Source organism: Seriola aureovittata, chromosome 15, assembly GCF_021018895.1.
Source record: "Seriola aureovittata isolate HTS-2021-v1 ecotype China chromosome 15, ASM2101889v1, whole genome shotgun sequence".
NCBI lineage: Eukaryota > Metazoa > Chordata > Actinopteri > Carangiformes > Carangidae > Seriola > Seriola aureovittata.
In genome coordinates, this window is record NC_079378.1 from 747,501 (window position 1) to 760,000 (window position 12,500).

At 45.5% G+C, this 12,500-nt stretch overlaps 2 protein-coding genes across 6 annotated transcripts in view; both read right to left on the reverse strand.

The window, feature by feature from the left end:
• ncbp3 (nuclear cap binding subunit 3) overlaps positions 1 to 3,991 on the reverse strand; it is a 10,343-nt gene extending 6,352 nt beyond the window's left edge. Inside the window, exons 1-3 of the mRNA XM_056397417.1 lie at positions 3,736 to 3,991; positions 2,164 to 2,229; positions 1,240 to 1,345 (exon numbers count right to left, since the gene is read on the reverse strand). Coding sequence (XP_056253392.1) covers positions 1,240 to 1,345; positions 2,164 to 2,229; positions 3,736 to 3,924 — 361 coding nt within the window. The 5' untranslated portion in view covers positions 3,925 to 3,991. The remainder of the gene's footprint in view (positions 1 to 1,239; positions 1,346 to 2,163; positions 2,230 to 3,735) is intronic.
• Positions 3,992 to 4,916: 925 nt separating this feature from the next.
• LOC130182457 (rap1 GTPase-activating protein 2-like) overlaps positions 4,917 to 12,500 on the reverse strand; it is a 33,390-nt gene continuing 25,806 nt past the window's right edge. For 3 of the 5 annotated variants that reach the window (XM_056397423.1, XM_056397419.1, XM_056397422.1), the window contains 12 exons: positions 11,765 to 11,894; positions 11,211 to 11,366; positions 10,863 to 10,934; positions 10,671 to 10,757; positions 10,264 to 10,410; positions 9,900 to 10,004; positions 9,693 to 9,784; positions 9,516 to 9,620; positions 9,271 to 9,358; positions 9,126 to 9,192; positions 8,964 to 9,034; positions 4,917 to 7,160 (listed from right to left, as the gene is read on the reverse strand). In XM_056397423.1, coding sequence (XP_056253398.1) covers positions 7,113 to 7,160; positions 8,964 to 9,034; positions 9,126 to 9,192; positions 9,271 to 9,358; positions 9,516 to 9,620; positions 9,693 to 9,784; positions 9,900 to 10,004; positions 10,264 to 10,410; positions 10,671 to 10,757; positions 10,863 to 10,934; positions 11,211 to 11,366; positions 11,765 to 11,894 — 1,168 coding nt within the window. In that variant the 3' untranslated portion in view covers positions 4,917 to 7,112. Of the gene's footprint in view, positions 7,161 to 8,084; positions 8,118 to 8,963; positions 9,035 to 9,125; positions 9,193 to 9,270; positions 9,359 to 9,515; positions 9,621 to 9,692; positions 9,785 to 9,899; positions 10,005 to 10,263; positions 10,411 to 10,670; positions 10,758 to 10,862; positions 10,935 to 11,210; positions 11,367 to 11,764; positions 11,895 to 12,500 lie in introns of all 5 variants that reach the window. The other 2 variants (XM_056397421.1, XM_056397420.1) reach the window with 2 other exon arrangements.

Genomic DNA, 12,500 nt, shown 5'->3' on the forward strand with positions numbered 1-12,500 from the left:
TGTTAACACCTGTGAACTGATCCACCTGTCCACCTCACTCTCAACACATGAACCCAACACAACATCTGGGGCCAGCTGCACAAAACACCTCAAGTTAAGACTGTCCTCTGTCTGACTTAACGTTTCCTTTGAATATATTGTTTTTCTGCTTATCTCAGTCCAATACTTAAGGAACCACTTAGAGTTAAACCATCGCACAAAAGACCTTAGTGACCGAACCAAGGAAAAACCCTAAAGGTGCATGTGACTCCGTCTGAACCTCTGAGTTTAATGAGATTAATGAAGAAACTAAACAGTGGACCCTTAACGACAAGGAACTGATTTCACATCACAGATTACAGATCAAAGCTCTTTCACTGATGTAAATTACTTATTTCTTTAACTAAGGAAACCTTATGCTTAAGTAGAAAACTTAAGGTAGGGCTGTGCAATTAACTGAATTTCGATTTTGGCTGCCAACGATCAGCAAAATAGTACAATCGAGAAAAACACGATTATTTTGCATGTTCTGTTTTGCAAGAATACTCTTATTGTGTCTTGCGTTCTGAATGACACGTGCACATCCGCCCTCCCGAAGCCACAAACTCTCTGAGCCAGAGGGAGGCGGGTCGTGTGCACATCATCCGCTGGAATTTAAAAACTCAGCGCGAGTAAAGATGGCAGACGGAGGGCAGACGGAGGGCAGACGGAGGGCAGACGGAGGGCAGCTGCAGCAGCGTTCGGTGAGCAAAAAGGCAAAACCAACTCCGTTGTGTGGGAACAGTTTGGCTTCGAAGAATCCGACGACGAGCAGAAACACGCTACGTGCAAGATTTGCTACATGGTAGTGGCTGCAACGCAAGGGAACACCACGAAATAGATGGCAAAAAAAGGTGTGTTTTAATAAATGCAACACGTTCCCAAAGTCATGTGAAATAATCGTGATTTCAATATTGAACAAAATAATTATGATTTTTTCCATAATCGAGCAGCACTAACTTAAGGTGTTTTGTTCCACTGGCCTCAGCTTTGACTGGATCTGTCAATGACCTCTTCTTCTTCAGTGGTTTAATGTCAGCACCTGGAGAACCAGCTCCAACAGCTGTTTATCTCCATCACTAAGTCCACTCGTTCAGAGGACGAGACAGACTTTTACTTTTTCTTCTGAGGGTTTTATATTGGATGGAAACCCAGGTAATCTCCTGAGCAGGTGAGGAGCAGGTGAGGAGCAGGTGAGGAGGGCGTAGCTCCTCCTCTTACCTTTCTTCATGGTGTCTTTATCCAGAAAAACGTTCCTCTGTCCAACGCTCTCCTCCACGTGGAAATGGAAACGTCTTGCTCGCTTCTCTTTTCTCTCGATCGCCTCCTGATTAAAAACACACACACACACACTGACTGATCACATGACTGATCGGAGAAGCATCAACCAATCAGAGATATAGATTAACCCTACATCACCTTCATCCTGCAGCATTAATAAAAAACAATCTGATAATTTATAATGAATAAAGACAGTAACAGGAAACAGTCTGAGAGACGTTCGGCTGCTGGTGGGCGAGGAACGTCACAGACCTCAGACCAGAGCTGTTCAACAGTGAGGATGTTCACTCTGATGCGATTTAATCTGGTTGTTGCAGCTGGTAAAAGACTAAAGTAGAATCACTGCCACTCAGACTAGAGTCTTAGAAAATATTAAATATGAACCATTTGTGTGACATTTTGTCATTATTGAGACAACGTGAGGATCGGAACCAACTTTTCACATCATACAAGTTTGAGAGTAAAAGACAAGGTTTTTACTTTTATCTGGGGTTTTACTTTGAAAAATAATTTGTCTCCCAATATTTCAATCACCACATTAAAACTCTTTAAATTAAATTCTTTTAAGAGCAATAAACGAGTTGTTTTGACCTGAAGGCTTCATGTTTCATACTGGAGTCTGAATGGCTCCAGGCTAGTTGTGATGTCATAAATCCTGCAGGTAAGTCCAGGTGTTAAAATGAGATTTAAGGGGAAAGATAAAAACAGTCTCTCAGTCTCATCAGCCTCTAATTGTTTGTTCAGACTTCTTCCTAGAGAAGCTGTTTAAATATCCATCAGATCCACTTGCTGCTGTGCTGGACTGAGTAAATCCAGGTATGACGGACGGCGTCCTGTGGGTGTCTGTCAGTGCAGGTGTTGTACCTTTGAGTTGACATCGATCCCGGTGATGAAGGCTCCGGCTTTGTTCTCGTACCTCCGGCTCGTATCCTGCAAAACAAAATCCAGCAGCTGAGATGCTTCACATCCTCACTCTCTGCTCTCCGAACGCCCCCACTCTCAAACAGAGAGGCGTCCACATGACGGTGGGTGGGCAACACAAAGACGTCATGGAGAACATTTTTGTAGGATGAAAGAATTAAATAAATAAACAAGACATATAAAAGGTCTAATAATGGATTTAACAGCTGAAGTTGGAAATAAAACCTCCACAACACCAGAGAACCTGATGCTAGCTTTCACTGATTTCTCCCACATAATAATACTCCTATTCAAACATCTGCCATTTTAATTATAATCTGACTGTCAAGGCAGAATAGTGAACACACATACTCGGATCTCAGTGTGTTTCAGCACAATCTACAGATTTGCAGGAAACAGCAGCATTAACCTGAAAACTCGGGATGAGAAGCTGGTCGCACTCTCACACTGAATGACTGAGTCATTAAAACTCCTGATGCTGCTGAAGATTTATTTACATCAGTACTGTTTGATGAAAACACTGAAGTAACCTGATGAAAACACTGAAGTAACCTGATGAAAACACTGAAGTAACCTGATGAAAACACTGAAGTAACCTGATGAAAACACTGAAGTAACCTGATGAAAACACTGAAGTAACCTGATGAAAACACTGAAGTAACCTGATGAAAACACTGAAGTAACCTGATGAAAACACTGAAGTAACCTGATGAAAACACTGAAGTAACCTGATCATGTTTCAGGTTAAAAGAGACATTGTTCAGTACAGGCATTAAGTTATATAATATTGTAAAACACTTACACCAGAGATGTGGCTGTTGTGTTGTCTGTCAGATGTGTTCAGCCAACAGCTGTAGATAAATATAATACTGAAAACTAAAGTTAGAAACTAACGTTAGTTGCAGGCTTAGTGAGGGGCCTCCTCATGTTGGGGCCCCGGGCTCACTGTCTCTATTCCCCGGGCTCACTGTCTCTATTCCCCGGGCTCACTGTCTCTATTCCCCGGGCTCACTGTCTCTATTCCCCGGGCTCACTGTCTGTTAAGGGGAAGATTATCATGGAAGCAACAACACAGGAATTACCGCTAAAATAATAATTTAACTAAGGTGGTTGATTATTAATAAGCCGAATTGATCAGTGACTGTGTTTGTATCAGAAACGTTGAAAGGTTTTAAATCGTGTCCAACCGACGCAGTTCCCGGTAAATAACGTTAAATTTCCAGTTTCCTAACGGGTGTTTGGCGGTGCACGTGAGGAGGCGACCAGCAACAAGTGAGTGAAAAAACAAACGTTCAAACTCCAGCTGCGGAACAATGGCGCCGCAAACTACAACCAGTCCGTGTCACAAGCGGCTAATGGTCAGCCGTTGCACCGGAACCGCCGCGGTGCTCACCACCTGCTCCCCGGACCCGGAGCCGGGAGTCCAAGTTACCACACACCGTCACATCTAGCGGATCCGCCGGCCAGAGGAGACGCCAGTCCCCGGGCTGACAGGGCCTAGTCCGGGGCACTTACCGGCACCAGCTCCTTCAGGGAGCGGTTAACGGAGATGTCCTCGGCCTCCAGATCCAGCTCTCCCTCCTCCACCTCCATCGGTTCGGCCTCGCGGGCATCTCTGTCCGACTCGGACTCTGAGTCCGAGTCCGAGCGGTCCGAGCCGCTGTCTGATTTCACAGACACCCGTAAACTATGCACGGCCGCCATGGCGCTACCTGCGAACAACGCCTGCTGCTGCCGCTTCCCCCTAACCCGGCAACGGTTCTCCGTCTCCCCCGCCTCTTCTTCGTTGGTGGAGAAAACCGTTACAACAGAGCACTAGTGCCACCCAGTGGTGGAGGAAGTATTCAGATCCTTTAGAAGTAAAAGCACAAAAACACTTATTTACAAGGAAAAGTAAATTTCGGGAATAGTTATAATATTAGGAAAATAAAGTCGGTTCTTGAAGTTCACTTGGGAGAAGTGAACTTCAAGAACCTGAAGCTATTTTTTTGGGGTCCATTTTATGCCTTTATTTGATAGAACCAGTAGAGACAGGAAGTTCAGGGAGAGAGGAAGGGAGGAAGTGGTCCAGGTGTCCACAACAGGACGCTCCGAGGAACTTGAGGTTCACCTGGAGGGAGTGAACTTCAGTTCACCTGCACGTAAAGGACGAGGGAGACTCATTTGAGGGCAGTAATGTTCTCATTATGAGCAGAGAAGAAGAAGAAGAAGACAAACAGGAAGTGAAGAGAAAACGTGTCCAGTCGCCTTCATAAATATACAATTATAATGAAATAAAATATCAAATATAAATAATAAATTCTATTGTTATATTATATTGCATCACATTAAGCTGTTATATTACAGTATATTATATTATTATATTATTATTGTATTATATTATATTATATTACAGAGTGTAGTGTAGAGTGGCCCAGCTGTACGGTGACATCATCATCCAGTACTCTAAGACGATGTCCAATCAGGTGATGCGTAGCCTCAGCAGGTGATCTGCAGGGGGGACAGTATACTACCATAGAGGAAGAGACATCACTGATGTGATGTGATGACTCTGTCTTCACTTTCCATCAGTGTTGACAACACAACCTGATGCATCTTTATCATCAGCCTACAACAGAAACACACACACACACACACACACACACGCACACACACACACACACACACACACACACACACACAGAAGAGAGAACCAGTCCATTTTGCAGAAACTTTAATATGTCAGATTTTCATGTGAGAATCACAGAAACCTCAGATTTCCATCATGATGCAGAAACATTAAATATAAACACACAGACATCTTTGTATTTATGCTACTTCCTCCCTCTCATCAGCCCCTTTCAAAATAAATTATTACTCTTATTTTGCAAAAAATCTGAAGACACAGAAAAAGAGATTTACACCTGAAGTCGGAGCGAGGAGAGGAACAGTTTGTGCTTTCCGTGCAATCGAGACAGTGACAGTTCAGTCTGTACAGAGTCAGTGTTCATGTACATTTAACATCCACAGAGGAAGATTCATTTTAGTGCAAAACATACATCAGTTGTCAGTTTCTGTCGGTTTTTGCATCAAACAGCTGATGAGCTTCTTTTTAACACAGTGTCACAGTTCATGTGATGTGAACGTAACTCAGGTCTATCTGATCTGTGATGACAGTAACTGAGCGATGAAGCGTACCGGCGCCACGTGCAGCTCTCAGGGACAGAGAAGAAGAAACCACATGGACGTGATCAGCCCACAGCAACACGAAGACATCATCAGTGACCTGGAGGAGCTGCAGGTCGTTCAGCTGCTTCATCAACCTGATCTGTGTTGGTAACAGGAAGTGTTTCTGAGGCCGGAGCTGTGTCGTAGTTCAGGGTCTGCATCTGAAGACGGAACCCAACGAGACTCGAGCATCCCACTTCAGAGGCTCCTTGAAAACACTTCCTTCTTCTGCTGGACCATGAAGACTCCAACAGGTGGATCTCTCATGGTCCAACATGTCCCAAGATTCATTTCAACAGCTAACTCTTCAAACCAAGGACCTGGAAACCTCAGGTTTTGTCACAAGTGTTGTCATGGTTGCTAGGCTCCGTAGACCAGACCGTCCCACTTCGGTTCGGTCCTCTCGGTCTACGAAGGACCAGGATGTGGACCCTGAACTGGGACACAGCTCCAGTCTCTGATCCTGGTCTCAGTTCTGCTCGGAGTCCCTGATCAATACGACACCAACAGGAAATGCTCTGTGTGTGATAACAACGTGTATGACTCCACCTGACCCCACCTCAACACCACACACTCATCATGAGCTGATCAAGCTCCTGAGGGCCCTACTGGCCCCCGGCGTTACCTCCCCATAACAACAACCAGTGCTCTGGAGCACACGTGATCAGGTGATTAATCAATAATTGACTGACAGAAAAAAGTTTGATAATATGAATTATTTAAAGGAACTGTTTCTGACCTGCTCAGTCTCAACATCATTTATTTTTATTTATCTTTACACGTCTGTGTGTGGTGCATTGTGGGAAACCATGTCCGTCAGCAGCCTCAGGATCAGAGTGTGGTCTGAACCTGAGGGGTCATGTGACTGCAGGCTTTGTGTAAACAGCTGGAGCTCTGGTGGCTGTGTTCATGCCAACACGTGTTCACATGTTCATCACATGACGCCTGTCTGTTGTTTGTGTGTCTGTTCGGGGAAGAAGCTCGACATTGTGACACAGTCAGAGTGAGACCTCCTCTCTCTAGAGGATCACTTCCTGTCGCCACAGCCTGCAGATCAATAATTTAAACTGATCAGCTCATCAATTTTGGATCAGAATCTTCAGATTCTACAGCTGTTATCAGCAGGTACACCGTGAAGAAGGACTCAGGGTTGGGGTCAGGGTCAGGGTCAGGAGCAGGGTCAGGGTCAGGGTCAGGAGCAGGGTCAGGGTCAGGAGCAGGGTCAGGGTCAGGAGCAGGGTCAGGAGCAGGGTCAGGATCGGGGTCAGGGTCAGGGTCAGGGTCAGGGTCAGGGTCAGGACTATTAATGAATGTGGCTGTGATGTGGAGAGAGGAGGTCTCACTCTGATGGAGAAACACTGTACATGGCGTTACAGAGTGATGCCTCTTTTCCCTCATGAACTATCTTTGTCAGAGAACAGACACACCAACACGGTTCATGTCAGCGTGTCGTTGACATCGTCATACAATCAACGTTAATTAGTGAAGCTCATAACGAGGCTGATCACTCTGTCACAGTCTGAAGAGACGCAGCATTAAGGAGGAATGTTGAAGTGTTTTCCCTTTTTAACCTAAGTGTGTGTGTGTGTGTGTGTGTGTGTGTTGTGTGTGTGTGTGTGTGCGTGTGTGTGTGTGTGTGTGTGTGTGTGTGTGTGTGTGTGAGTGTGTGTGTGTGTGTGTTCAGATTAGACTCCTCCTCCTCTGATGTTTGTCTGAACTTCTTTGTTGTTAATCTGGAAATTTAAAAGGAAACAAAGCAGATTAAAAACAGAATCAAAGATCAAACAACAACAACAACAACAACAACAACAACAACAACAACAACAACAACCTTGTTGAGGTTTCAGATTGAGCATTTAAACGTCAGCTGCTGTGACACAGTTTCACCACAGGGGACAGTGTAGAGCAGTGTGTTCACCTGTGTGTTGTTAACGCAGTAACACACCTGGATTTACCTGTTCACTGCAAACAGCTCTGTGCTTTGGTCTTTGTGTTTTTAGACATTAAGAGGAAATAAACAAATATTGCCAGAAAAACTAGTATATGACCTTTGACCTTTGACAACCAAAATCTGATCAGTTCCTCCTTGAGTCCAGGTGAATGTTTGTGCTGAACATGAAGAGATTCCCCTCCAGGTGTTCCTGAGTGTTCAGGTTTACATGAACCCTGCGGCTCTTCACCCTGAGTCTTGTCTGCAGGTTTTCCTCTCAGGCTGCTGTTGTGTCTGTTTCCCTCAAGTTGATCTTACTTTGAAAAACTTGCCTTGAAAAAACTAAGTAAATATAACTATTAGTTTGAACTTATGTCACTTCTTCATTTAAATAAAGTCGCTCCAACTTAAAATGGCAGCTAAAGTGAATTTGCTCTTTTTAAGTGTAATGAAAATCTGACCTGAACCTGTCGTCCTCTCATCTGCTTCACCTGATCTCCTCCCTCACCAGGTATCTCTGCTACAGGAAGCATCACTTCAACAGGAGAGAAACAGACCTGGCAACCTTCACCAGCCTGTGTGTCACCTGACAGACAAGAGTCAGGGCAAACTGCTCTGCTGCCTGTCCACCATGCCTCTTGTTTCTGTGCTCCATCTATGAACTGTTATTATATTTCTGATCGTGAGTCGTTCATGCATCATCACAGACACACAGGACAGGACGTACCTCCACAGCTGTCTTCACAGTCTAATGTCCCTGCTGAGGACAGACACAAGAGACAGAGTGTTGATCAGAGGCACGTCACAGGTCCGAGAGCAGCTCAGCTGATAACACCTGTCTGTCAGGTGAGGAGAGTGTATGACGGGATTCATATTTAAAGATAAAGATTCTCTTCTAGCAGCTTCTTTAAGATTCACAGGACTCAGATCCCACTTCGCCTCAGACTGTGACTCATCCCTGCAGAAGATCCTGTTCAGATTCATTCATTCAGTATAAAGTATAAATGATAGAAAAGGGAGGAAATAAAGTGGCACAAACATTCAAACTAAAATAATTTCCAGCTGTTACTTCTTTGTAATTTAGTCCTCACACAGCTGTAAGCCACGCCCCCTCCTCATCAAAGGCCACAGTGGTTAACGTTAACGTTCCTGCCATCTCTGTTTAAACAGCCATGACGAGTCTTAAAGCTCCTCCAGTGTAAAGGTGTGTGTCCATGTGTAGTGTGATTATAGATTATAGATCAGCTCTAGCTTCTATATTAATACTGTGAAAGTATCAAAGCCTCAGTCCACAGAGAAATGCACACAGCCTGTATTCAGAAACTGAGCCTTAAAACCAGCCGTCAGGACTTCTGGAACTTTGTGATGTCACAACAAAGCAGTCACCAAGCCCCGCCCACCTGGACCCACCATCCAAACCTTGCAGGATTTGGTTTCTCTGAGTGTTTTTACCTGAAATCTGCTTTATTTTTATTGGATCACTCAGAAAACAGTCAGCCAATCAGAAGAGAGGCTCGGGGAAGCTTGTAAAAACAGTTACATCTGACATGAAATGAAGAGAATCTGTTACACACACACACACACACACACACACACACACACTTACTGCAGCAGAGTGGCTCAGCTTGTCGAAGCGGAACTTGAGGTTGGATCTGGGAGAGTTTTTATTCTTGGTCTCTGAAAGTGAAAAGACATGAAGTCACAGTGAGAGAAAGAGAGACAGAGAGACATAGACACTGGACTGAGTGTGTGATGTGTCTCACTGAACCTGTGGGGCTGCGACACACAATCAGCGGACTTGAACTTTGACCCTCGACTGCTGCAGCCTGAGCGGGCTGAAGAGAGAGAGAGAGAGAGAGTTGTACAGACTGTATCAGGTGTTGATGGTGAGTATCTGAAGCTGCGTCTCTCACCAGGTGAGTGTCGTCAGTGGCGACGCTGAAGCTGCAGCTGCTGGACGTGGATCTGGAAATCTTCGTGCTGTCCTTCTTCATGTGGATCCTGCAGGTCAGAGAACATCAGCTGATCGCTGCCACACTGTTCCTCAGTGTCTCTCACCAACAATAAGAATACACCAGAGAGAACGAGAGAAAGAAAGAAAGAAAGAAAGAAAGAAAGAAAGAAAGAAAAAGAAATCAGAGAGCCCAGTCACACTCACCTGTCCCGTTGTCCCGCCTCTGGGGAGCTGGGATTGGACGGCTGCTCTGACCTCACCTCCAGTGTGGGCTGGCAGCTGTCGAAGCTCCTCTGCTCACTGAGGAGACTGAGGGAGAGAAACAGGTGAAACAGTCACATGACTTATCTCAGTCACATGACGTGTGTCTGTCTGACTTACCTCCTCTGAGTGTGTCTCTCTGTCTGACTGTCGACACTCAGCAGACGAGGGAAGAGTCCCGAACGTCTCTTCACGGGAGATCTGATGTTATACTGACAATCACACAGAACACAGCTGTTAACACACACACACACACACACACACACACCACACACACACACACACACACACACACACACACACACAGAATAAACAGACAACTCTGACCTCTGTACTGATGTGTGCCAGACCCCCCCCACTCAGGCTTGTGGGCAGACCTGCCCCACCCCGCGACATGGTCTCCATGGAGACGCTCCGTCCTCGCATCGCCCTCTGAGATGGATAAAAGAGGTGGTAGTGAAAACCAGAAGCACAATCAACAACTAACCAACAACAACAACAACAACAACAACAACAACAACAACAACAACAACAACAACAACAAACAAAAACAGCAACAAACAACAAAATCATTATCTCAGTGTAATTTAAGAGGTTAAATCATGACCCTGTGAAAGAAAGAAAGAAAGAAAGAAAGAAAGAAAGAAAGAAAGAAGAAAGAAAGAAAGAAAGAAAGAAAGAAGACTCTGACCTTGATGGACTCCAGCAGTCCTCCGTGGGCGTGTCCGTTCTCAGACCGACCCTCCTCCTCCAGGCCTGATGTCAATCCCAGCATGCTCTGGGAGCGTCTGTGCAGCTCGTCATGGAGGCTGTCCAGCAGCGCCGCCCGGGTCCGCTCCTGAACAAACACACACTCACTTTTAGAGGGATTCTGTCGCTACTGAACCTGGATCAGCTGGTGGGTTCTGACCCTGCAGCTGGACCTGGGTCTCCTGTGTGAACCAACTGATCCAGGAGCAGCAGTAGGAATCAACAGAGGATCTAAAACGGAGCCCTGTGGAACTCCACAGACTGTTAATCACAGAAGATCAATGGAAACAATTCTTTATCAAATGTTGTAGAAACATCAGACAGTCTGAGTCCTTCAGGTGTTTTTACCTCCAGCCGGGCAAAGCGGTCGCTCTTATAACAGGCCAGCTCTGCGTTGATGAGCTTAGTGAGAAGGAACTCTCTGAACCCTGGACCCTGAAATAAACATTAAACTCAGAAATTAGATCGAGTTCATATTATCAAATGTTCTCTGTCGTGTTTCACGTCATGTTCTACCAGACAACAACAGCTCTGTCCTACCTTCTTAAAGATGGCTGGATTTGGGAGGGGCGGGCCAAACGGAGGAACGTCTTCTCGCGCTGTGACAGACACCTGTCAATCACAAGTTAGTGAAACATGAGCATTAAAGTGATCTGGTTTGTTTTGTACCTCTGGTGTCATTGTTCTGATATCAACAGGACAATTAACTGTTAGCACGTCAAGCTAACTTCTGATTTCATTTTCGTCTCAGCAATCTGACGACACTGTGAATCATGGGAAACTGAGTTCTTCCTCACATTAAAAACAACATAAAAAAAAACAGGAAATACGTTATATATTTGATAAAAGCTGGAGAAGATGGGCGAACATGTTTGTTGTCAGCTGTACCTTGTAGGTGGTGTTGTTGGAGCAGGGCTCCTCCACCTGCACCAGGATGAAGGCGTGCAGGAAGTTGGAGGCGATCATGTCAGGGACGAAGGGCGTGGCCTCTTCTTGAAACACCACGGCCACGATGTCATTTCCTATGTGACGTTTCCTCTGAAGCTGAAGAAGAACTTTGTTGACTTCACTGACATCATCCTGTGTCATGTGTCGTCATATCACATGTTACAGCGTCCCGTGTCACGTGATGTTGTGTGTTGCATGTTGTTATGTCCCGGCTTGGATTGTTGTTTCTTGTCTTCTTCATGTCATGTTCATTCACGTCACATCACGTCACGTCACGTCACGTCACGTCACGTCACGTCACGTCATTTATGTAAGGCTATGACACTGTATCTTACGTATGTCGTATCATGTGTTACACGCCGGGTCATGTGTTACACGCCGGGTCATGTGAGGCCTTGCATTGAGGCTGTTCTTCATGCGTTGTGTGTTTTGCTGCGTCATGCTGTGGACTGTGGTGAGTCGTGTTGTGTCATGTGTTGTGTGCTGCTGTCTACCTGCTGTGTGTCTCCCTCAGTGAAAGGCAGTTTGGTGGAGACGTGGAACATGATCTCCTGCTGTCTGTGGACGGTGTAGACGGACTGAGAACCCGTCTGACCGTGGGACACGTCCAGACCCCCCCGAAACCTGCACGCAGGGAGGAGGGGCAGTCAGTATTATCCTGCTGTTGATCATCTTGTGTTGCCACAGAGAAACGTTCAGTCCAAACCAACGCTGACAGTCAAACTGACAGTGGAGGCCTCCTGCCAACATTTAAAACCGTTGGCTTCCCTCCTGACGTCTGTTGTTTCTGTTTGTCAGTTCAGCAGCTGAGAGAAACTGTGAGGCTCAAAACACAAACTGTCCTCAGTTAAAGTTGCTGAGCCTCTGCTGCAGACGGATCAGAACCGTTAGCACAGTTAGCATCATTTATTTGTTGTATGTTGATTGTTAGCCTGTAACTGCCAGTGGCTAACACAGTGTTAGCAGTTGTGCTAATGCTAACTCTCTCTCTCTCTCTGTACTGACAAGGATTCAGGTGTATTTAGCCCCGCCCCCCCGTCCCTACAAGTTGACAGGATTGGTTCCTGAGGTTTGTGACATATGAAACTCTGAATCTGTGTTTATGAGACTGTGATTGGTTCACTGCAGGTCAAGGTGGAAACACTCAGTCATGGTGCTGATGATTATTTCATCATCATGTGTCTGTGTTATATAAAAACATCATATGGACGTTAACGAGGTGAAACACTT